This window comes from Cricetulus griseus, chromosome 2, assembly GCF_003668045.3.
Source record: "Cricetulus griseus strain 17A/GY chromosome 2, alternate assembly CriGri-PICRH-1.0, whole genome shotgun sequence".
Taxonomy (NCBI): domain Eukaryota; kingdom Metazoa; phylum Chordata; class Mammalia; order Rodentia; family Cricetidae; genus Cricetulus; species Cricetulus griseus.
This window is the reverse complement of record NC_048595.1, coordinates 238,448,084-238,475,715: the sequence shown is the minus strand read 5'-3', so window position 1 is coordinate 238,475,715 and position 27,632 is coordinate 238,448,084. Positions and strand designations below refer to the sequence as shown.

The 27,632-nt window shown below is 34.8% G+C and overlaps 1 protein-coding gene across 1 annotated transcript in view; it reads right to left on the bottom strand.

Annotated features, from left to right (window-relative positions):
- Nucleotides 1-27,632, bottom strand: part of Grik2 (glutamate ionotropic receptor kainate type subunit 2) — a 650,167-nt gene that overhangs the window by 249,622 nt on the left and 372,913 nt on the right. The window contains exons 7-8 of the mRNA XM_027402939.2: nucleotides 11,543-11,686; nucleotides 8,678-8,785 (exon numbers count right to left, since the gene is read on the bottom strand). Coding sequence (XP_027258740.1) covers nucleotides 8,678-8,785; nucleotides 11,543-11,686 — 252 coding nt within the window. The remainder of the gene's footprint in view (nucleotides 1-8,677; nucleotides 8,786-11,542; nucleotides 11,687-27,632) is intronic.

Below are 27,632 nucleotides of genomic sequence, written 5' to 3'. Positions count from 1 at the left end.
AACCTGGTAAACTCCTTCACCAAAGTGGTAGGATACAAGATCAACTAAAAAAAATCAATAGCCTTACTACAATGAGAATGAAAGCAGAGAAATATCACACTTTACAATAGCCACAAACAGCATAAAATATTTTGGGGTAATGCTAACAAAACAAGCGAAAGACTTGTATGACAAGAACTTTGAGTCATTAAAGAAGGAAATTAAAGAAGATACCAGAAAATGGAAAGATCTTCCATGCTCTTTGTTAGGTAGGATCATCATCGTAAAAATAGAAGTCTTACCAAAAGCAATCTATAGACTCAATGCAATCCCAATCAAAATTCCATCACACTTCTTCACAGAAATTGAAAGGAAAATACTCAAATTTATATGGAAAACCAAAAAACCCAGGATAGCCAAAACAACCCTGTACAATAAAGGAAATTCTGGTGGCAATGCTACCCCTGACTTCAAGCTTTACTATAGAGCTATAGTAATGAAAACAGACAGGTTAATCAATGGAATCAAATTGAAGAAACTGATATTAATCTACACATCCATGATCACCTGATTTTGACAATGAATCTAAAATTATACAATGGAAGGAAGATAGCATCTTCAACAAATGTTGCTAGCATAACTAGGTACAGATATGTAGAACAGTGCAGTCTATATCTATTCCCATGCACAAAACATAAGTCCAAATGGATCAAATACCTCAACATAAATTCAGACATATGAAAACTCTTAGAAGAGAGAGTGGGAAGTAACCTTGAATGAATTAGCACAGGAGACCAGTTCCTGAACATAACATCAGTAACACAGACACTGAGTTTGACAATTAATAAATGGAACAACCTGAAACTGAGAAGCTTCTGTCAGGGAAATGACACAGTCAACAAGACAAAAGAGCAGGCAGCAGAATGGGAAAAGATATTCACCAACCACACATCTGACAGAGGGCTGATTTCCAAAAAACACAAAATAAATCAAGAAACTAGTTACTAAAACACCAAATAATTAAATTAAAAAGTTGTGTGCAGAATTAACAGAAAATTTTCAATCTAGGAATCTAAAATGGGTGAAAGACTCTTAAGAAATTTCTCAGCATTCTTAGCCATCAGGGAAATGCAAATCAAAGCAACCCTGATATACCATCTTATACCTGTCAGAATGCTGAAAATCAAAAACACCATTGACAGTATATGCTGGAGAGGATGTGGAGAAACGGGAACTCTTCTCTATTGCTGGTGGGAGTGCAAAATTGTACAGCCACTTTGGAAATCAACATGATGGTTTTTCTGGAAAAAGGAAACCATTCTACCTCAACATCCAGAAATTCTACTCTTAGGCATATACCCAAAGGATGCATAATCATAAAACAGGGACATCTGTTCAACTATGTTCATAGCAGCATTATTTATAATAGCCAGAACCTGGAAGCATTCTAGATGCCCCTCAACAGAAGAATGGATGGAGAAAATGTGGTACATTTAAACAATGGAGTGCTACTCAGAGGCAAAAAACAAAACAAAACAAAACAAAACAAAAAAAAAACAATGGTATCTTGAAATGAATGAATGGAACTAGAAAAAATTCTAAGTGAGGTAACCCAGTCACAGAAAGATAAATATGGTATGTACTCACTCATATATGGATATTAGATATAGAGCAAAGTATTACCAGCCTACAATCCACACATCCAAAGAATCTAGGAAATAAGGAGGACCAGAATAGAGACATACATGGTCCCCCAGTGAAGTGGAAACAAGCAAGAGCCCCTGAACAAATTGGGAGCATGGGGGAGGGGGGAGGGAAGTAGGAGAAAGAAGAGGGTAAGAGAGGAGGTTGGAAGAGAACATAAGGGATCAGGAAGATTGATTAGGGAATGGATAGAGGAGAGCAAGAAAAGAGACACGTCAACAGAGGGAGCCACTGTAGGTTTAAAGAGAAATCTGGCACTGGGAAATTGTACAGAGATCCACAAGGATGACCCCCAACTAGGAATCTAAGCAATAGTGGAGAGGCCACCTTAAATGTCCTTCCCCTATAATGAGAATGTTGACTATGTTATATGCCATCCTAGTGCCTTCATCCAGTAGCTAATGTAAGGAGAAGCAGAGATCCACAGCTAAGCACTGAGCTAAACTTCTGGAATCTAGTTTCATATAGGAAGGGGTGAGGAACAAAGAGGCCAACACCAAGCTGGGAAAACCCACAGAAACAGCTGACCTGAGTGAGTGGAAACTCATGGAACCCACTCTTTTGGCTGAGGATCTAACATAGTACAAAATCAGGCCTCCTGAAAGTGTGTTTCAGCTAGGAGCAATGGACAGTTCATGGGGCCTCTGGCAGTGGAATCAAAATGTATTCCTAGTGCATGAATGGACTTTGGGAGCCAGCCCTTTTCCCATGGGATATTCCCTTAGCTTAGATACATAAGGGAGGGCCTGGCCCTGCTCCAAATGACTTGACAGATTTTTGATGATCCCTCATGGAAGGCATCATCCTCCCTGGGGAGTGGATAGGGGATGGGATGGGGGGGTCATTGAGGGACATAGGAGGATGGGAGGGAACTTGGATTGATATGTACAATAAGATTGTTTCTAATGTAAATAAAATCTATAAAAATTTAAAAAAAGAAAAAGAATACACAAAGCACCCAAACTTAGGGGACCCAAATACCAAGTTCATAGTACTAAATGCCTATATAAAAAAAGCAAGAGAGATCTCAAACTAGCAAACTAGTACAAATGCAATAGTACTTGTGAAAGTTTTAGAGCAAAAGGAAGGAATTATACCTTTAAGTCAGAAGTAGATACTAGGAAATTGCCAAACCAGGAGATGAAATAAGTAGAGACAATGAGAAAAAACAAAGAATCAATGAAATAAAGACATGGTTCTTAGATAAAATCAATATGATTAACAAACTCTTGTCCAAATTAAATGGCAGAGAAATAATACACACATTAATAAAAGTATAAATTAAAATGAGTCATAACAGCATACACTGAAGAAATGTAGAGAATAATAAGGACATACTTTAAAAATCTGTATTCCACCAAATTGGAAAGTCTAAAAGAAATGGATAATGTGGTCACTAGGTACCACTTACTAAATTTAAATCACATTCAGATGAGCAGTTTAAACAGACTTATAACTCCTAGTAAAATAGAAGCAGTAATTATAAGTCTCACAACAAATAAAAGCCTAGGGGCATAAGGTAATATATACAGAATTCTGTCAAACATTCAAAGAATAGTTAGCACCATTGCTCCACAAATTATTCTACAAAATAAAAACAGAATAAACATTGATCAGTTCATTTCATGTGTCTAGAGTTGCCCAAATATACAAACTACATACAGACCCACCACAGAGAGAATTACAGACCAATCTCCATTATGAACAAAGATGGAAATACACTAAATACACTAAATAAAATACTTGTGAACTGAATCCAAGAACACATCAAAGTTATCATCCACCAAAATCAAGTAAGCTTCAACCTATAGATGCAGGAATGGTTCAATATACAAAAATCAATAAATGTAATCCACTATATAAACAAATTGAGAGAAAAACACATGATAATCTCAATAGTCAGAAACATATTTTCAAAAAACTGAACACTTGATAAAATTCCTGAAGGCATTAGGATATTGAAGGACATACTTGAATATAATAAAGATGTTCATAGCAAAAGAATAACCAACATCAACTTATATGGAGAAAAACTCAAAAGAAATTCCAATAAAAAAACTGGAAAAATACAAGGTTGTCATCTTTTCTATTTTAAGTTTGAACTGCAAAGCTATAGTAATAAAAAAAAGCTACATAGTATTAGCATAAAAACAAACATGTTGATCAATGCAGTTGAACTGAAGACCCAGAAATATATCCATACACCTATGAACATCTGATTTTTGACAAACAAATTGAGAAATACATACTGGATAAGAGAAAACATCTTCAAGTCATATCACTGGCATAACTGGATGTCAGTATGTAGAAGAATGCAAATAGATCTGCATTTTTCATGCTGAACAAAACAACTCCAAATGGATCGAAGACCTCAAGATAAATCCAGATACACTCAACCTGATAGAAGACTTAGTGGGTAATCATCTTAAATACATTAGCACAGGAGAAGACTTTCTGTAAAGAACACTGATAGCCCAGGCACTAAGATCAATAGTAGAGAAATGGAATCTCACAAAACTGAAAATCTGAAAGGCAAAGGACACTTTCATTTGCACAAAACAAAAGCCTACAGAATGGGAAAATATTTACCAACTACAGATCACATAGAAAAGTAATATCTAAAACATATACAGAAGTCAAGAAAATAGATACCAAAAAACCAAACAATCCACCTTCAAAGAATGTGGTTAATGCTGGCAAGGATGTGGAACAAGGAAAACACTCATCCATTTCTGAAGGAGTTCAAACTTGAACAGTCCCTATGTTAATAAGTATGGAAGTTACTCAGAAGGATGAGAATTAGTCTACCTCAATAACTAGATATGCCAACTCTTGGTCATATACCCAAAACTTACTTCAGCCTTCCACAGCCATGCTCAACCATACCCAGTGTTGCTCTATTCATATCAGATAGAAATTTGAAATAACCTAGATCTCCCTCAACAGAAGAATGGATAAAAAATGTGGTATATTTACAAAATTGAGTATTATTCAGCTGTTTAACAATGACATCATGAAATCTGCTGCCAAATGGAGTTAGAAAAAAAATTATCCCAAATGGTGTAACCCAGACCCAGAAATAAAAATGTTAATTTATATGTGGATATTAGACATTAAACAAAGAAAGTTTAGTTATATAGTAAGGCATTGGAGGGTCTCATGAATCTTCCTGGGATGGGAAAATAGAATAAAATTTTTTGTTGTAGTATATTAGTTGAAGATGTGTTACATTTGTTTATGCTGTGTAATATTTGTTTAATGATGCAAAGATGTGTCACTTTCTTTTATGTAGCATTTGTTAACTCTGTGAAGCTGTGTTACATTGTCTATTTAAATCACTTGGTTTGTCTAATAAAGAGCTGAACATCCAACAGCAAAGCAGGGGAAAGGATAGGTGGGGCTTGCAGGAAAAGAATAAATAGAAGAAATCTTAGGGGAGAGTATTGTGGAGCAAGAAAAAGAGGAGAGGAAGACTATGGAGGTAAGCCACTCAGCTCCACAGCAAGCCAAAGAGTAAGAAGTAATGAAAGGCATGCAGAAATAGAGAATAAGTATTCTGTCTGAAGTATGTCTTGGGATGTACTTTGGGCTAGATACTTTTTTAAGTATCTAGAAAGTGGCTACATTAAACAGTTGAAAGTATGAGATATTTTTTCTAGCTAACATTATGTATATTGATAAAACATATACAGTACTGAGAGGATGGTAAGGGTAAGCAGAGCATTCCAAGTCATGTTTGCATTTTCTGTAAAACAAAATGGAAAGCCACAGAAGGTTTTACATAGAGCTATGGTCAACTTGTTTTAGGGAACACCCCTCTGGCTGCGGTAGTCTAATGAATGGAATTTAAGAATAATTCAACTAATATGATTCTGATGACTGCATTATAGCTATACTGTAATGAATTCCCTGGTTGATTTCAGCAATGGGTGTGGGAATATTTTAAATGCATTTTGAATGTACATTAGACAATGTGACTTCTTTTCAGATCAGAATAATTTAAGTGTTGAGAAGTACTACTTTTTATTTTCTTAATCCTGTGATTAAGAAATAGAAGGCTCTTCAGCACAAAATTCATCTGTCTTATTACCTAACATAGATGAAGTCTGGAATGGTTTACCAATAACCCCTGCTTTGTTTGAAAGAAGGCACTGTCTAGAGACACTTTAAGAGATGTGTACTAAGCTGGGCTGCGGTGGTGCATGCCTTTAATCCTAGCACTCAAAAGGCAGAGGCAGGAGGATCTTTGTGAGTTCAAGACCAGCTTGGTATACAAGAGCTAATTCTAGGACAGCCTCCAAAGTCACAGAGAAACCATGTATTGAACCCCCCCCAAAGGAAAAGAGTTGTGTAGTGAAGATCTTCCTTGGTCCACTATCAACAAATGCCCCTACCAATATAAATGGGAAAAGTGCATTTTCATCTGTAGTTATTATTTAAGTAGAAATGGTGATCATAACACAATTACAGGCTCAGTGCCCTGAGGTTACCAAACTCCTCTCTGTCTTTTATGTGAACCAACTTGTTATATCTGGATTATCTTCTACATAGTTACAATCAAAAGGGTTGGAGTTTTTATATCAATATTAAAATTAGGTTCATATTTCAGTAATTATTCAAATATATTAGCTACTTTGATCATTACTTTTATCAATAACTGACAGTAAGTGACTTTTTGAGTCAATGATTAATGTTAGCTCACAGTTTGAGTTTCAATCCATCATGTTGGGAACACTTGGCAATCGGAACATGAGATACCTGGTCACATTGCTACCAGTCAGAAAGCAAATAGAGTGGCTCTATTTCCAGTCAGCTTATACTTTTATTTAAGCTAGGACAGCAGCCTGAGATCCAGTGATGCCTAATTTTTTCATGAATCTTCTTACCTCGCTAAAACCCTTCTGGGAATGCCCTAAGAGATATTATCAGAGGTTTTTTTAAAAGGTGATTCTAGACTCTGGCAAGTTAGCAACATTAACCATCAAAAGTTCACACTGAGAAACTCATAACATAAAGGCTTTCTGGGTTGGATATATGGCTCATTTAGGAGTATGCTTGACTAACATGCATAAAGTGTCAGGTTTCTTCCAAAGATCACATAAAGTGGGCATGATAATGCATGCTTTTAAGCACTCAGGAGAAGGAAGGAAGGTCAGAAGTTCACCATCATTCTCTGCTACCTAGGGGGATTGGGGCAAGTCTACTACAGATGAGCTCTGTCTCAAAAGAAAAATGAAAACAAAATTCATTCAGCTCATCTCTGAAAGTCCATAATCTTTAAGAGTTCCAAAAGGTTCAAGATTCTTATGTTCCTTCTGGAACTCAAGGCAATCGTTTAAATATGAGCTCCTATAAAATAGCAAATGAGCTGCATGTTTGTAATATACAATTACACAAAATAACATTTTCATTCCAAAAGAGATAAAAGGGGACACAGTAAGTAAAAATAGACTCAATATTTTCCCATTATTCAAAGACTAATTCTTCAGTATTGTCAGAAATGTGCATCTGTTGTGTGTGTGCTTTTTAAAAGATTTTGAACCAAATAATATATATATATATATATATATATACATATATATGTATATATATATATCAAATATTTCAAATATTCATGTTTTGGGCATGCACACAAGCCACTTTGAAGTGCTATGGCAATATCCATAACTTATGCTGTTTAACTTTACTTGCATTGTAGGATTATCACATATACTTGGAAATGTATATATATATATATATATATATATATTATATATAATTTGTATATGTATGTGTGTGTGTGTCTTTTTGTGAGCCCATTGTAATACAAAATACAGGGGAACATTCTTCACTTTTTAAAATGTTGAATCAAATACAAGACTGGATTATTGGTAATATCAAGAACATCATTGTCATCAGAGATGATCTAGTGATTTTGATAGTTTCAAAACATAATGTAATCATATCTCAGGAAGACTATAAATCAAAATCTATTGTCAAATCCAGACTTACATTAAAGAAATGTTCACATACTAGAAGCAAGATAGTTCAGAAATCACTGTTTCATGACTGTATTCCAGTTTCTTATACCGAACTCTTCACCTTACATGGTTTTATCAGTTGGTACAATCTGGAAATCTCAGTGGGAAGACTTGTTCCATCACCCTGATCATCAACTGGTCAAGATGTATGCATATTTGTTTCCTTGACGTTTTAAAAGAAATGTGTACTTCTCTTCTCCCCTGGGCTGTTTGAGCTGTCTTTCAAATATGTTGGTTTATGTGAGGCTGTGGAAAGCATTATCCTAACAAACTCCACATGAAATTGTTGGATGAAATCTTCTTTACTATTTTAAAACAAAACTATCTCAATTAAATAGAACTTAGGCTCTACAAAATATCTGATTATCTCGGCTCTTCAATGAACTATAAGAAAATTCTAAATTGATAAATCAGAAATAATAACATAACTGTAGTAGTATAAGAGTAAGCCTCTGAACCCTAGACATGAAATCGAGTAATTTGAGACAGTGTTACCCTTTCCATGTATGCACCCACGTAATTTAGTTTTGTATATTAATTTAGATGTTTCACTTTAAAATGACCCAGAATGAGAATTTTTTTTCTTAAAAAATCAATTTAAGGCCATATTACAAGTAGGAAACAATTAGAAGTGATTCCTAGCAGCAAAATCGCAGCCACAATCATCTGTAACTCCAGATTCTGACCCTGAGAGATACCAGGTTTGATCATGGTACACATATAATGATGTAGGGGAGAATATTCATCCACATGAATATAAATAAATATGTTTTTCAGGATTACAGAAACCCTATATTCTTAAATCTTATTTGTAAATTATTGTACTTAATATTGGAGAATAATATGGAAATTATGTAATAATTACTTAGTAAAGCTAAATAACCATAAATTGTGACTTCAACAAAGATGTTTCTCTTTTTTTCATCATCTTGTTTCATTTGATCATTAACTATTCAAAATGAAGGACACAGTACCTTATCTAATCCTTCCTCTTTGAGACTGATCACATCCAGATCAAAATCTGTTCGTAAGCCATTCGTTTTGTTGAAAGTTATTCTGCCTGTGAGGCCTTCCCAATGAGCCTGAGAAACAAATAATCACAATTAACAAGGAAGAAACAAGAGACAAGATGCTATCCTGTGGTCTTTGGTAACCCAAGCTGCATTATGCTGTTGTCCTCTGGTCACTAGGAAACTTAGCTGCTTAATTTCTCATGAAATTAAAGTAATTTCTTCCTTCAATAACTTCTTAACTTCTGTAGGAAATATAAATGTTCGTCTTATATTATCAATGAAATTATTAAGAAATATGTTACTTTGAACAAAACGGAGTCCGGGAGAGTCTTTTGGACTTCTTCAGTTAACAATATTCCCTTAAAATAATTAATGTTACATTTCCCTGAAGCAGAATGAGAAAAATGTACTGTAATTATTTTATATCAGGCTATAGTGCTTGCAGAAAATGTTGTCAGTGAAAAAAAAGGTAGGAATGTAATTGTTCTAAGATAAGTAAATGGATGGGTTTCATTTTAAATGCAAAAAAATCTTATTTTTTCTGCTATTTAGTCAAAATTATACATTTTTCATTATATAGTATCTGGAAGTAGCTTGAAAAAATAATTACCTGAAAATATTGAATGATGCAGTGTAAGCATGCAACTGCAAATTTGAAATAACATACACTAAGAGCCCAAAGACATGGTAATTAAAAGATTAAGATTAAGATTTTAGTAGTGAATGAAAATGAATATCATCACTACATCATTTCTTAGTCACCAACTTTGTTTCTAATGTATTATTGTACAGACATTTCAAAATGGTTTTCAACTAATAAATTATAAGTGAAGCAGAAAACCTGGCAATTGTATGTGTCATATTACAATGTGTCTCCAAGAGAAAGAAATTATTTTCCCCAATTTCTTCAAAAGAAAAGGTATTAAGATTATAAATTTTTCTAATAAAGTAACAATAGACAAAAGTATCAGAAACTGCCAGAAAATATGTAGAGAACAGCAAAACTGAACTAGGTAGAGGACAGTAAAAATATAGCAGGCAAAACACGGCAAGTAATAAAAATTTGTAACATAGTAATTATAAACTTCCTAGAAACCAAAACAGAAAAGATGATGAAATTGTAATATGAGGCATTCATATTTGGAGGCATACCAGATGCTTGATATAAACAGATTTCCTGGTATTGAGAGAAATTTGTCCTGTTGGTCCTTTTACAGGGAATACTGTGATTTAGGAGACGAGGTTCTCAATTACACCCTACAATAAATATAGTGGGGAGTGTCATATAGCTGTTTCTTTCAATGCCAGCCAACACATTTCACAGTCATAGTGCTCAAATGCTGAGTTCAGAAAAAATCAATTCTTTAACTACTAGACCTGAGATCTATGAATAGCACTCTGAGAGTGCAGAGTACTTTAAACCAGAAGTGAATGAAGGGCATGAAACAACTAATAAAGATCATGTTCTTCTGGGAAAATCAGTATTCCTAGTTGAGTTCTGTAAAAAGTGGATAAGGAAAATGCACGGAAATTGTTTACCAATATAGTAAGACTCCTATTATTATCTCATTTGTATTATTATTTCATGATGAATAATTTATTATAAAATAAACATTGTTAATTTTAAAGCAATGATGAAAAACCGTAAATTTAATAATGCCTGTGATTGTTTTTATATCTAAGATGAAGGTACATTTAAACTTTCATCCAAGAGGAATATGCTAACAAATCACAGGACTTTCCTTCATGGAAAGAAGAGAAAAGTGCCAAATATAAGTGTGGATGTGCACATATGTGTAAATGAGGAATTTCCAATTGATTTTTTCCCTAATTCAGGCTTGATCAAAATCAAAAAGGGAATAATACATGGTCATAAATGTAACTTAATTACACACTGTGAAGTAAACTTTACACTGTGAATCCATATATTATTTTTGATTTTGTGTTTCTAAATGATAAGGATTGAACTTGAGCCTCATATGTGGTTGGCAAGCAGTCTACCATTGAACTATATTCGTAGCCCTGCTATATTCAATTTTAGCATGAGTAGTTAATATAAATAAAATAATTGTACATTTTATTTTGTATAGTTCCATAGATGAAAATACCTATGCCTCACATATTATTGTTAACTTTTATGTATACTAAATGGCAATAATGTTAAAGATATTCTTCATATTTTATTTCCTAAAATGTAATTCTTTAGACATCTACATATATACATAAATAGTCAGAGAGGTAGATTTTCAAAAATAAGGCTAACATCATCAATCGACCTTTCAACGGGTCATAGGCTTAGTATAGTTAGGTCATCATAGACATACTGAATGATATTGCACTGACTTGTTTATAAAATAACTCTTTTTATTTAATTGTCCAACCTCTATATAAGTGCTTTGCCTTGTCGTTGGATTTTTAGAGACAGGGTTTCTCTGTGGCTTTGGAGACCAGGCTAGTCTTGAACTCACAGAGATTCAACTGCCTCTGCCTTCGGAGTGCTGGGATTAAAGGCGTGCGCCACCACCACCCGGCTTCCTTGTTCTGTTGTCTCCTATTTTGTCCTGTTTGGCTGTTTGGCTGTTGACTTGTAGGAGTCTGCTGTTTTCTGAAGAGTGAACAGAGGGTGAGTGGGTCCAGGGGAGAAGGGATGTGGATCTGGGCAGGCAGGAGTGGAGGGATGGCATACTGTGGATGGGTGTACTGCGTGAGAGAAGAACATATTTCCAGGAACTATTAGAGAGAAGGAAAAGGTGTTTAAGGTTTTTGTCTGTTTTGCTTTGATTGCCTGCCAGGAGCAGGCTCATCCCCAGCCCTGCAGTTACCTACCTCTTTAATTAGGCTCATGAAGCGGGTCCCGAAGCGCCAGGGTTTGTGTCGATTACACTGCAAGGAACTGACTGTCATCTGTGGAAACTGTTGGACAGCCACGGACACGACATGCACTGCATCGTACATCAGAGCAGCATCCGTCTGAAATCCAAGAGAAAGGAAATGCATGTTCACAAAAATGTTCAACAGGGCAGGCAGCATGAAGAAAATAATGAAGCAAGGAAAATAAAAATTTCCAGTGTTTCTTTATATTAGGGATAAAAGCAATTTATTCTGCATTCTGTGGTTCTCTCAGATAAGAAAATGTGATAACATTACTACAACTCATTAAGAACAGTTGACCCACCTGGCCTTTCTTTTAGAAAGAAAATAGTATAACATTTGTAGCTGGAAATATATTAAGACACTTTTTATTTCTCCTCTTACTCTCCCTGGGTCTATCTTACTGTGTCTCACCACACATATAATTGGATGAAATTGTGACATTTAGAATCATTTTATAGCTCACATATTATCCATACAATAAGTAAATAGCTCCCCTGTACAGGAGGAAGAAAAAGGATTTTAAAGAGGGTTACTTATAAAAGCTTAATGTATAAGCCCAAACCTCGTCTTCAGCTCTATTTTCAAATATCCATTCTCAGTCATGATGAATCACTCCACAGACTGAATCTCAGGGTACATGTTAATCCATTTCCAAGAACCTAAGTGTAATCTCTTGTGCTGCTTTCTTCACTCAAAAATTACATATCAATAAAAGTTTATTTGGCTTCTCAAGTAAAATGAATATGAATTCTTCTGTTCTGCACCTGCTCACGTAACCAGCCACTTTGTGAGTCAATGATAAAAAGTGATGTTTATAACTCATAACAAACAATAGGCTTGGTAGCTATCAAATAATGTGTTAAGAAGCCTCTGTCACCATGTTTTTGGGATCTATGGCAAATTTCAGACCTACAGAAGAGGGTCCCACTGGCCGAGGCATAGCAGTGAAGAGGGTCTCACTGGCAGAAGGGATAGTAGTGAACTTTGAGCTATCTGCTTGGCATGCTTTACAATAAAGGAATGTATTTCCCTTTCTCATTCACACAATTAGTGGGCTGTGAAATGAATTTCAAACTGGATAGGAACCCTGTAGATCACACTCCAGGGTTCTGCAATACAAGACAAAATGAGTCTTTATTTTTTCCATTCAAATGTATAGTAAGAGTTTTACCGGAAGAAGTGGAAGAAGTCTCAGCAGCACACAGCAATAAAAGAACATAGGAGTAGTTGTTTTGTTATTTATATGCACAATCTTCATTTTATAAATAACACATGGCTAACTTCATACATCCCAATATATATGTATGGTGGTGCCTAGAAGAGTGAATTTGATACAGGAATCCAATAATGAGACTTACAATTAAACTACTTGATTTGGATCTGAGTTAATATCTGAAGAATGTATGTGGTATATACACCACTAAAAGTAATTACCAAATTTGAAAAATGTATTTTTCCCAAAACATAATGAAAATTGATACGATACAACTGTCGGAGAAATGTAGGAAGAGATGAAAGTTTTCACGTATTACTGACAGGCCAGTTTCACAACATCGTGACAGAAAAATACCCTATAGTATCCTTTCTCTTTCTAAATTCAAATTCTATGTCCTGATGTGATGGTCAGTCTTGTCAACTTGATTGCATTGGAGTCACTAGGAGGCAGACTTCTTGGAGGAGACCATTTCCCTAGAAGCTAAACAGACCATCCAAGAACTAACCTGAATGTGGGGGGACCATCCCACATCCGGGGCTGAATGAAAAAAGAAAAGACAAGAGAGGACAAGCTGTCTTGCATTCTAACTGCAGACACAACCATTACCACTCATTACCACTCAAGCCACAAGATGTACCCTGTAAATACGAACCAAAATTCTTCGTTTCTTAAGTAGCTTTTGTCAAGATCTTTGTTGGAACAATGGGGAAAGAAAATAATAATCAGTATGGCTTAAGAGATAAAATCACAAATAAGAACAAAATTATTAACATTAATTTTAATGGTATTTTAAAAATTAGAATTCTGTGTAGTGTCTTTTCAGGATCTAATACAATAAAACTAGAAGTTAATAGCAGCAAAATCTTTGCAAAACATACAAATAAAGGGGAAATAATTAATTCCTGAATAAAGAGTGGATCGGGATAGATGTAAAGAGTATGAAAAGGTCTTGAAATAAATATAAATAAAAACATAAAATAACAAAACCTATTGAGTACTAATAGGAGCATTTATAGCAATCAATATCTATATTTTTCAAAAATGTAAATATTTGCACAAGCAACCTAGTGTGTACTTCAAGGAAATAAAAACACAGTAACCAATCAAACATCAAATTAACAGGAAGAAAGATATAATAAAACAGAACTGGAAATGAAAACAGCCACTTGGAAACACTATTTATAGAAAATACTGTGTCATTACATGGGTTCAAAAGATATTCTATGCTATGATAGGCTGGCATATCTGCCTTCATTTTGTTTCTGTTTCAATCATCTTGCATATTACATGATAATTACTTGAAGAATATCTTACTATCAAACAAACCGTTTTGCTCCTTTCGGTCTGAAAGTACAAAAACAAGAGCCATTTTCTTCAGCTCCACTCCTCCTGGGTCACAGGAACTGAAAACAAAGCATTACAGGACCAACAGCCCCCTAAATAGGACAACTGTCTGTGATAGCAAAGCCGTAAACTGGAATAGAAGTGACCAAAATTGGCATCTATTACAACTTCTTTGGACAATCTCACTGCATCAAAATTGAAGTAAAGATCAATTATACACAGATCCAGACAACACCCTTATCAGGAATGGATATATACAAATACCCCATGACCCCTTTCTCAATTTTTTCTCTATTTTAACCTAAGGCTCATGTCAGTACATAGAGTGGACTTGGAAGCACTGGACCTTCTTATTCTGTCTTCTTCCCATTGTGCTTTATCAAACTCCCGTCCTCTGCCTTTTAGTGTTACTCATCTTCTGGAAATATTGAAATAGATGGCTGAGCAGACCCTGTTGAAGCTGACATTTTGTTGGTTATTTCTGTCATTTTATAATTGAGACAAAGAAGCTCAATTAGAAACTGATACACAACACATTTAAAAAAATACAAAGATTTTAAGGAATACATCCAATACATCTTTACACAGAATGAATATAAAAGAGAAAGAGAAGACTTAAGTAAAACCAAATATTTACTGACACCATACAAATGACACGGCTGATTAGACGGTGACTTAGGCTTGGTTTCCTTGACAATACTGATTCATAAAGAACTGAAAAGATGACTGTGTTTTCATCATATGAACTTGTATAAAAAGATCCCATCAAAGAAAATTTCAGAAGTAGATGGGCTCCCACTGCTAAATTTTACCATCAATTCAAAAAGAGAAGAAAAGTCTTCCAGATTCATATTCTGAATCCTATTTATCCTGGTATCAAAACATGACAAGAACTTTACACATAGAGAGTTGAAAGCCTATATTGTTAATGGACATAGACAAAGATATCCTCAAGAAAATCCTAGTATACAGTTTTTAGTGTAAACACTACATTATAAGGATTATCACAGAGAGTCTCAAGTTCAGAGAATTACATTATCTCAAGAAGGGGGTGAATTGTAATGAAGAAGGTTATTCAAAATTGACCTTTGCAGAAGCAGACACCCACAGCCAATCACAGAGCTGAACTCCTGGAATCCAGTTGCAAAGTAGGACAAGTGATGAGCAAAGGGGTCAAGAACATGCTGGGGAAACCCACAGAAAGAGCTTACCTGAACAAGGGGGTACCCATGGACCTCAGACTGATAACTGGGAAACCACATAGGACTGACCCAGACTCCCTCATCATGAGTGTCAGTTAGGAGGCTTGGGCAATCTGGGGCCTCTGGCAGTGGATCAGTATTTATCCCTAGTATACAAATGGATTTTGGGAGCCTATTACACATAGAGGGATATTCTCCCAGCCTAGACACACAGGAGGAGGGCCTAGGCTTTGCTCCAACTGACATGATAGCTTATTAAGATCCCCCACGGAAGGCCTCACCAATCCTGGAGAGCCGAAAGTAGATGAGATAGGGGGTTGTTGGGGGGACAGGAGAGGAGGGGCGGGAGACAGAACTGGGATTGACATGTAAAACAAGCTTGTTTCCAATTTAAATAAAAATGAAAAAATTAGAAATAAATATTTCAAAAGAAAGATTGACTTTGGCTTCTGAATATACAAGCATACATCCACAGGAACATGTATAACACACACACAGACACACACACACACACACACACAGAGACACACACACACACACACACACACACACACACACACACACACGGACTTTCAACTTAATCAAGATGAATTTGCCTCAGGATTTAAAGTTTTTGCAAGGATGGTTGGGATATTGGTCAATAAACACGATTCCTTGGTACAACATAACAACAGAAGGAATGACAACAATCATGATCATCTCAACAGATGTACATACACACACACACACACACACACACACACACACACACACACACAGACACACACACACACACACACACACACACACACACACACACACACACACACACACAAACACATATATGTACCAAACAGCATCAAAACACTATTAGAATTAATAAACTATTTGAGCAAGGCAGCAGGTTATAAAATCAGTATGAAGATAAATGGCATTGCCTTATAGCAATACAGAGTAGAAATCAGCAAAGCAATCCTACTGAAAACAGTCACAAAAATAAAATAAAATAATATACAATGATACCTAAGAAAACAAGGTAAAGTTTTCTACAATATGGCTATAAAACATGCTAAAGTGAGTTGAAAAATACATGAGTAAAGGTGACACCCCTATGTTTAGGAATTAGAAGGTTTAATATAGTGAATATTTCTGTAAGACCTAAAGTGATTAACAAACTCAAGATCATCTCAGTTAAAATAGCAATGACTTTCTTCACAGAACTGGGATACTGAAAACTAAAGTGTTAATGGAAACATAAAAATCCTGAATGGACAAATAATCTTGGCCCAACTACCTGGACAAAAAACACACTATAAATATAGCATGACACTTATATGAAAATGGCCACATTAACCAATGGAAAAGAAATAGAGGAAGAAAACCAGGCATTTTCAGTCACCTGCTTTTTGACAAAGGTGATATGATAAGCAATGAAGACAGGATAAGTATGTCAGTAAATGGGCTAGCAAAATGGATAGCCATTCCTAAAGTGAGACGGAAGTCCCTCCTTCACTGGTTACAATACACTAAACTACTAAAAGAAGCACCAATGGAAATTTCATTACAATGAATAACATTAAAAAAGAACAGGAAACAAACATGAAAATGTGTAAATGATAGACTGATTCCCATTTTCCTGAGGACTCGCCATACTGATTTCCAAAGTGGCTGTATGAGTTTGCACTCCCACCAGCAGTGGAGGAGTGTTCCCCTTTCTCCACATCCTCTCCATAAGGCATAAGTTATCATTGGTGTTATTGATTTTAGCCATTATGTCAGGGGAAAGACAGTATCTCACAGTTGTTTTGATTTGCATTTCCCTGATGGCTAAGGATGTTGAGTACTTTTTTATGTGTCTTTCAGCCATTTTAGATTCCTCTATTGAGAATTCTCTATTTATTTCTGTATCCCACTTTTTAATTGGGTGACTTGGTGTTTTAGAAACTATTTTTTTTGAGTTCTTTGTAAATTTTGGAGATCAGCCCTCTGTCAGATGTGGGGTTGGTGAATATCTTTTCCCATTCTGTGGGCTGCTATTTTGTCTTGCTGACTGTGTCCTTTGCCTTACAGAAAGAAGCTTCTCAGTTTCAGGGGATCCCATTCATTAACTATCAATTTCAGTGTCTGTGCTACAGGTGTAATGTTTAGGAAGCTGTCTCCTGTACCAATTTGTTCAAGGGCACTTCCCACTTTTCTTCTAAGAGGTTCAGTATGACTGGATTTATGTTGAGGTCTTTGATCCATTTGGAATTAAGTTTAGTGCATGGCAATAGACATGGATCTATCTGCAATCTTCTACATGCCAATATCCACTTATGCCAGCACCATTTGTTGAAGATGCTTTCTTTATTCCGTTGTGTATCTTTAGTTTCTCTGTCAAAAATCAGATGTTTGTAGATATGTGGGTTAATATCAGGGTTTTCAATTTGATTCCAGTGGTCTCCATGTAATTTTTGTCCCAATACCAAGCTGTTTTCAGGACTATAGCTCTATAATAGAGCTTGAAGTCAAGAATGGGGATGTCCCTGAAAGTTCCTTTATTGTACATGGTTGTTTTGGCTATCCCGGGTCTTTTGTTTCTCCATATAAAGTTGAGTATTGTTCTCTCAAGTTGTGTCGGTATTTTGACGGGGATTGCATTGAATCTGTAGATTGCTTTTGGCACGATTGCCATTTTTAATATGTTGATTCTACCTATCCAAGAACATGGGAAATCTTTCCATTTTCTGGTATCTTCTTTAATTTCTTTCGTTAAAGTCTCAAAGTTCTTGCTATACAGGTCTTTCACTTGTTTGGTTAGTGTTAGCCCAAGATATTTTATGTGGTTTGTGGCTATTGTAAAGGGTGATGTTTCTCTGATTTATTTCTTCATCCTCTTATCATCTGTTTTTAGCAGGGCTATTAATTTTTTTGAGTTTATGTTGTATCCTGCCACTTTGCTGAATGTGTTTATCAGCTATAGGAGCTCCCTGGTAGAGTTTTACAAGTCACTTATATAAACTATCATATCATATGGGCACAGTGAAGTTTGACTCTTCCTTTCCAATTTGCATCCCCTTGATCTCCTTTTGTTGTTTTAGTGCTCTAGCTAGAACTTCAAGTACAATATTGAAGAGATATGGAGAGAATGGACCCAGCAATTCCACTCTTAGGCTTATACCCAAAAGAAGCATGTTCATACAACAAAGAGATGTGTTCAACTATGTTTATAGCAGCATTATTTGTAATAGCCAGAAGCTGGAAGCAACCTAGATGCCTCTCAACTGAAGAGTAGATACAGAAAATATGGTATATTTACACAATGGAGTGCTACTCAGCAGAAAAAGAAAACAATGGAATCTTGAAATTTGCATGTAAATGGATGACACTAGAAGAAACCATACTGATCAAGAGCCTTCATCCAGCAGCTGATAGAAGTAGAAATAGACAGCTAATCACTGAACTGAACTGGAATCCAGTTGCAGAGAAGGAGGAGTGATGAGCAAAGAGGTCCAGGCCAGCCTGGTGAAACCCACAGAAACAGCTGTCCTGAATAAAGGGGAGCTCTTGGCCCCCAGAGTGATCACTGGGAAACCAACATGTTACTGATACAGACCCCATGAATGTGGGTGTCAGTGTGGAGGCCTAGGAAATCTACGGAACCTCTTGTAGTAGATCATTACTTTTCCCTAGCATAGGAATGGAATTTGGGAGCCCATTCCACTTAGAGGGATAATCCCTCCACCTAGACACATGGGGTTGTGCCTAGGCCCTATCCCAAAGGATATGACAGACTCTGAAGACACCCTATGGGAGGCCTCACCCTTCCTGGGGGGCAGAAAGGGTATGGGATAGTTAGGGTGTTATTGGGGGCTAGGGGAGGAGGGGAGAGAGAGGGAACTGGGATTGACATGTAAATAATCAATTTTTTTTCTAATTTAAATTAAAAAATGGAGAAAAAAGAGGAAAAATATGTGTAAATGGAATTGCATGTAAATAAAATGCTCAGTGAAGGTAACTACTAACAAAATAACACTTCTTTATAGCAAAGATAACAACAATAAAATTTAGATAGGAAGAAGATAATTGCAATCATTCATCTGTAATGATATATATGAGGACATTCAACACTTAATATTGGTTTAAAGATTGGTGAAAAAGCTCAGTAGATATCTGTCAAAAATGAGATGAATCATGAACAGGTACATGAAATGTCTATTTCCTTAATAACCGGAGAAACAGAAACCAGAGTGACAATGACATGTCACCCATTGCAGTAGGAGTTGCTATTGTCTAAAGACAAAAGATAACAGGGAATGGCAAAGATAACAAGAAAGTAAAGGTCTGGTACACTGTTGGTAACTTTTAAATTTATATAATACCATGCAAAGCAGAAAGAAGTTTTCATGATGGTAAATTTGAGCCATGATTTGATGGAGCAATCATTCATATTTTGGGAGTCTGGTGAGGACTAAACACTTATGACTCTGCTCTTTTGAGAATAAATCTCTGAGATGGACTTTATTATATGTCATATCAACTCTAACGAGTATTTTTTGAGTTAAATATAAAAAAAGTTATTTTAAATTACACTACAACTGAGCAGATGAACTACTTTCTTATAAAACTGTTACTCATTAAATCCATATTTTTTTTTGTTTTGTTTTGTTTTTTCGAGACAGGGTTTCTCTGTGTAGCTTTGGAGCCTGTCCTGGCACTCGCTCTGGAGACCAGGCTGGCTTTGAACTCAAAGAGATCCGCTTGCCTCTGCCTCCTGAGTGTCAGGATTAAAGGCATGCGCCACCAACGCCTGGCAAATCCAGATTATTTAGCTGAAATAATTCAGAGTTATTTGTGCCCTGAACGTTTGGATACAATCACATATTTTTGTAGAAGTATGCATGTGTCACACTTACTTGAAAGCTGAAGCACCTTTCCACTTTGGAATTCATATGAGAATAAGGAAGTACAGTGAGAACACTTTTTGCCTCAGGGTTGATATCCGAAGAAGAAGAAAGTAAAGATTAAGGAAGTTAGATTTCAATACAATGGGAACTACCCTAAGGGCTAACCTTAGACTGCATTCAGCTTTGGCACTTTATGATTCTTTCCAAATTAAATTGTTTAAAATACAAACTATATCTATCAGCCCAAAATGTGTCTCTTAACCCTTTAAATTGTACAATATGATCAAATTCATTTCACCAGGCTTAAGAGAATATTTCCGTGAGTTTCTTGGGACAATCATAACCCCCCCTTCAGAACACTTCAGTGATACTTTTTAATTTTTTTCTTGATCTTCAAGTCATAAAAAGATGGGTGAGAACCATCCCTTAGACTGCCATTGAACAATTAAATTCCAAAGCTTCCACTAACCTGTATATAGCTACCAATAAGACAATGAATGTTGGCTTTTTGTATAAAAGCCTAAACTTACCTCCTGTAAGCAGTTTATATCATCTAAGTATTTTCTGTTGATTTTAACAAAACTCCAAATATGTATAAAATGTTGTTACTATGCTACAGTATAATATTCTTACTGTTCATTTATATTAAAACATACGCTGATGCAAACTCATAATAAAGAATTATTGAACTTTTAAAGTATTTGTAGACTTGGATTTGCATATAGAAAGACTTCTTTACTAAGCTGTAAATACTAAGCATGTTTATGTTTGATGGACAAGTTATTTTATCCCGGTTGCAATCAATCAGGATAAATTTTTCTTATAAATTCTGAGATAGACACTCTGAGACAGTTATGCCCCTCACAAAAAATTAAACAACAGATTTGTTTTAAATAAAAAGGAGGTGGGGTCAAACAATCCTGACCTCATGCTAAAAGAAATTCCAAAATATTCTAAAGATTTCTTTTAGCAAAAATTCAACAATTATAATTTCACTTTTGATGATTCATCATTTAAAAAAATCTGTGCCCTAGAAATAATGGCCTTGGAGTACCACTATTAAATTTTATTAGGAAAAATTGAGTGCAGAGTCTGGTGACATAAAAGTTTAATGCCAGCACTCAAGAAGCAGAGGAAGTCAGAACTTTGTGAGTTCTAGTCTAGTCTGTTCTAAGGTAGCCAAGGATTTGTGAAAAACTGTCTCAAAAAAACATACAAATAAAAACAGCAATGAATCTGAGACAGTCTCTTTTTATGTGGTGTATTTTTATAATAATATTTAAAAGTTATATTTTGATAAGTCTTGACTGTGTGTGTGTATGTGTGAGTGTGTGTGTGTGTGTGTGTGTGTGTGTGTGTGTGTGTGTTCGTATTTTTACTCTTGATCTGGGCTGAAACGCTAAATTCACCCAATGTTTTAATATATATATATATATATATATATATATATATATATATATATTTTTCCTTAATTTCTAAACAGGCACTTTTGGATACTCACAACATCTCTGTAGTGCCACACGTGATATTTAATATGCTGCTTTGCATATAGTCAGTGTATAATAGCATTTTTTAATTTTATGTATTTACTTTGTAGTTAATTTTTTAGTTCAATTCGGAGCAAGCTTGCTTCACATGTCAATCCCTTCTCCCTCCTCTCCCTCCAACCGTTCTCCCAACCCCCACCTGCCCCCTACCCCGTCCACCCTCCCTCATTTTAAGACTAAATATAAAAGTTCTGCCCAAAAGTTTGCTTTCACAGTAAAAGAAATAGGTCTTGGGGCACTATGAATAACAAGCACATTTTACCATCTCTCTAGAATGTATCCCCTCCCAAAGGTACCGTGAACCAAATCTGCCACCAGCTACAGCCTGGGAGGAATGTGTGTGCAGCCTGATTCCAAATGAATTTATAGTAACAGTTCTGTGAACACATTTATCTTTCCATTAAATAAGTACAGGCAGGTCCCCTCTGAGATCTGAAGCTAGCTGGCAGGTGGCAGATCCATTCTGGAACTCTCAGGTTTCAGATTTTGTTCATTTCTGAAATCCTATCTGAGGTACAATGCACTGCACAAAGAGCTGTCTTCTGCACTAAATAGAAGATACGTCTATTGATTCTGACTCTTTCATTGACTTGGCATCTTAATTTAAACAAATAATCAAAATTTAAAGCAACTATTTTCGCTTTTCCTATGTTATTTACTGAGAAATTAAAAAAAAAAAAGATTTTCGAAAGCACCTCTTCATGGGAGCAAAATGACCCCTTTATAAACTAGATAGTTGCAGTTGAAAAGTAATTGTAATTGTTGATTGTTCAATTAGAAGAAAGTGTACTAAATGTGATGTCTAAAACGGAGGATAATGGCCTTGGGTGCTCCTGTGCAGTCAGCAGGATTTGAAACAGGAGTGAAAAATATACACCTCTCTGACAACAGAAGGGTGCAAACAGGAAGGGCAAGCCGGGTGCTCTCAGTTGGCACACTGTGCCCAGTGCTGTCCTTCACAATGCAAGTACATGATGCCTGATAACTGAAGTGAGTGAATGATGAAGAACTGCACTCAGAACCAATCAGGAACCAATTCTGAGACAATTCTCCCAGTAACTCTGCAGCTGCCATTGTGTGTGCTCTGCTGCCAGCTCTTTGTGTCACTCTGAAAAAAGTTCTTTACCAGCAGCTGCGTGGACCACACAGGCTTCATGAGGTAATACATTAAAGTAGTTTCCATAGTTTCTGGCAAATGGTGTACAGCAGGTGCCATTGGATACTGTTGTTGATCACCAGGAGGCTGGTAATCACTTCAATCAAGGTGGACACTAGCCCACATCAGAAGCCTGTTTAGAAAGTACAATGTTGCAACTCTACTGCATATGCCTAAATTGGGTATAGCTCTGTGTTGTTCCAGAGAATAAATACATCAAGGTCTAGAAAAGGAGAGGAGGGCATTTTCATAGAAATTGTATTCCTATAAAATGAAGTTTGTCTCTAGTAGTATAATTCAATTGAAATCAGAGGTAAAAAAAACTCAAAATGCATGGTTTACTGACAAATTTAGAAATTAAGAATAAAGACACACATTAAACTACTATGCTGCCTGATATGCATATATATTTTACTTATAACTTCAACCCACAATGTGACCCTAGTGAATGATGACTTATTATATTGTTTCTGATAGGTTACGTTGACTATATTGGTATCTGTCCTATTTTCATTTTCTTTTGCTGTGATAAAACACTGTGAGAAAAAGCAATTTAGGTATGAATGGTTTTATTCATCTTTCAACTGCAATTGCATGTTTTTGTTTTTTTTTTTTTTTGTAGAAAAGTCACACCTTTGGTCACACCACACCTGTTGCCATGTGCCTATTTAATAGTCAACAATTCATAAACATTTAGAAATCAGGGAAGATAAGGTTCATTTTGCTTTTTTCGTGTCACTACACGAAACAAACAAAACAACAAAACATGTTCTATGTGTGTTGTGATTTCTTATTTTTCAGCACAATTAAACATGTCTCCCACAATAAAACTCTTCTAGGCCTTGATACTCTAAGAGATAAAAGTAGTATCTGTTTACTATCCATTTCCTAGTATTCCAGTATGCTACATCCTCTTATACCCTTAGCAAATCGATGTACTATGTTTTGGTCTAACCAATAAGATATCTGGGATGTAGATAGATACCTGAAATTAAAAGATATTCCAGTAATTATTGTAATAATGATCTCCAAAAACACACATGTATTTTGTCTTTACTCCTACAGCATTTGGTATCCATGAAACCTAAAGTAGATATGAGACAAGGCAAGAAAATATAAAAATGAAAAGAAACAATGGCATGGATTCAGTCACATGGCCATATTGATGATTTAAAAAGAAAATTCAGATTCATCCTCTGAAGATCATGCAGAAAGGATGGGATTGCATGGTGGTGCTTGATGAGCTCCATATAAGAAATTACCTGAGTCTAAATTAATGCTATGAGTAACTAACAACTGATCCATTTACGTGGTATTCCTGTAAATTCATGAATTTGTGTCACTCTCTGTAAATCAATGGCTTCTTATTCAAACTACAATGTAACAAAAACAGTGAATGCTGACTAGCTTGTTCTGAATAAGTAGTAAATATGATTTCTACTAGTTGAATAAGGTTATAATATATAAATATATACAATGTATAAATAATAATAATTAAAAATGATAAGAAGAATTTTCATGGTCCCTCATGCTTTTATATTTTGTAGTTTTCAATCTTTCCAAAACATTTGCTGAATACAAGTACCAGTAACAAGACACGACACAAGATAGTTTTGGAAACAGCATCATTTTCGATAGGTTTTAGAGTTTTGGAAGTAATGAAATGCAGTGCATTTGTTTTAAACCTACTATCACAAACATTTTGAAGGTGACACTTTTGAATTATTTCTAAGAATTTCTGTGAATATTGCCAATTTAATTTTCCTGACATATTTTTAAATGTACCATTCTGAATCAGAAGTCACTGTTGTGTAGTTTTGCCATAATCAAAAAACTTTTAAACATTTACATACCAATTCCAAGCTATTTAGATGGGTTTCAAATATCACATGGAAAAACTCTTCACTTTTAAGGTAGTTATGATTAAGAGACATCTGTGAAGTAGTTTAGAAAATGCCACCAGATTTTCAATTAAAAAAATACATTAAGCTAATGTAATTATTTCAATCTAATTAATTTTTCCCTGCTAAAATCAGGCTATTGAGATATATTTTCTCTTTTAAAATGTTCCGTGAAGCTCTTACCAATGTCCATGATCCATACTATAACAATGGGATAGTTAATGAACTCCCCAGCAGATATAGACTAGTCTTAATAATTTAGGTCCTGTTAAATCTTGTCTGATTTTTACTATAATTGGAACTGCTATTGATTTAGGAAAGAGTCAATATCAAGGGGAAGTATTCTTTGCACTACTGCTGGTCTCCAATACATTCAATTATCTTTTGTTTGTAGTTCAAATTAGATTCTTACATTTAAAAATATATATCCATCAATATTGTTTATATGTAATGTTTTCAATATCAGGAATGAAAATTGACTTTCCTGGTTTTAACAGATTGTGATTCTTTATAAGTTTAGATCTGGGAGTATGCAGCAACCAAAACAAACCTGCTATATGAGCATATAATCTTAAAATATTATGAAAATAATAATTCCAAATTTCTACCAAGATTGAAAGTATCAATTATGATAACAATAAAAATATCAGTTTAATTGATATCATGATAATTGGGCCAAAATGTTGACTGGGATAATTTCAATGGGTGAGGAATTACCTAGCATATGTGAGACCTTCAAACAGTACATAGTATGAAAGTATATTAATTATTGTTTTAATGTGGCAGAAGAATGTTCTGTGATTGCTTATTTTAAGGTTTCTTCAATCCTTTCCTAAATTTAATTTAATGTTTTTGACATTTCTCCATTGTCTATAAGAGGTGTTTTGACTGTTTGATTCAGTCTAACAACAGCCATGTTATTAATTTGTTGTTGACAACAAATACAACAATGCACTATGTAATAAAACAGAAATACCAAAGTTGATTTAAATACATAAATGTAACAATTTCTTTTTAGTGACACCACATGCAAATTAAAAATCTAATTTTATTTAAACTAGTATCTATCAGAATTGAAGAATAGTTGTTAGAAAGACTTCTATTAACATCAGTAACTTCAAAACATAAAAGTAATTAGAACTAGTAAAACAAAAGAAAGAAAGAAAGAAAGAAAGAAAGAAAGAAAGAAAGAAAGAAAAAGAAAGAAAGAAAGTGACAGAGTAAGGTAAAGCACAAACCATAATTCTAGTATTAATAAGGATTTTATTCATTCACTCACATATTGCAATCTATGCTTAATGATCTTAATATAAATGAGCATTTTTCATGATATATCAACTGTGAACATTAAAAAAGAATTCATAGAGTATTTCCAAACCAAATAAAAATTAATATACCACAATGTTCTTGGTATATATAAAATGGCAATGATCAATTTAGGTGTACTGAATAACTCTTGATATTTAGTCACTAGAGGTTTATAATTGCTGGGGAAATCATAAATTGCAAACCAAATCAGAAAAGGCTTTCATGATAGCTATATTGTCCAATATCTTATACCACTGAGAAAATTAACTTTAAGTAAACAAGAAGAAGAGGGTCACAGCATTTTATTTGGTAGGAAAAATAAATAATGTCATACATCTCAATTGCTTGGTTTTTAACTATACAGCAACAGCAAAAGAAGGAGTGATATAAAAGCTAAATCTAAGTAGAACCAGAAGTGAGAGCAGTATACAGAGAATTGAATGAGGGCGGTAGAGAAATGCTATCAGTGACGTGAGACTCACTACCCACCCACCCACTCCCCAAAAAACAAGGAAATGCTTTTAAAAAGGAGTCAGAATAAAACAAATGATGACATAAAATGTGCTTGCTAATTGAAACAAAGAAATTTGAGAAATTTATTTTAAAATAGTTCAACAAAATTATTCTGAATGTGCACAATTTTATCCACCTAATGAGGTTCAGAATCTTAGAGAACAGTCCTATAAACATGTGCATCAACTCAAACCACGATGTGGTGGTGTCTTAATGGATGCAGTGGACTTTGGAACATTTCCAAGTGCCACGACTCAGATAACAGTGCTTCATCTTGGTTTCCTGCTCATAAATACCTTGATTTCACTTTATCACATCTGTTCTCCAATGTTCTCTCCTTGCAAACTTTTAATTACCCTGATCACTGAATACACATTCATTCTCCTGCATTTTGAAAAATAAACTTCTGAGAATGTAACAGCCATCCTATGTTAAATGTTAAGTAAAATTAAAACCAATTTTACTTAAGCAAAATGTTGTGTTTATCTTTCATGCAAATTAGCATAAAGCTTACCTCTTTTCATTGTACTTTTCAAATTATTTGAAATACAGACACTACCCATGAACAAAAATTTAATGAACATTACCATGAGAATAATAAGCATAGAAAATGTAATATTAGTTTAATGTCAGGGAAGTTTTTAACTATGTGTACTAGAACAAAATATACTTTTAAATCAGGAAAAGTAAACCTAAATACTTTACAAACAGAAGTTCATTTATTGTAATATTGTTTCCTACTGTATTTGTTTTTTGAACTATTATGGCTTTTGCTTTTTAAGCATTATTAATTTAACTTTATGAATAAATGAAGTCATGAAATGTGGACCATGCAAATACAAGAAAACCAACATTAACCTAGGCCTACTGAATTGCAAGACTCAATTGATTTTTTTTATTTGTTTTCCTGCTAAAGCATGGTCAAAAAGCTGGTTTAAAGCATGCTTAAAGCAGTGTGCCTAAACTATCAAATAGGCATCTAATTTAGAG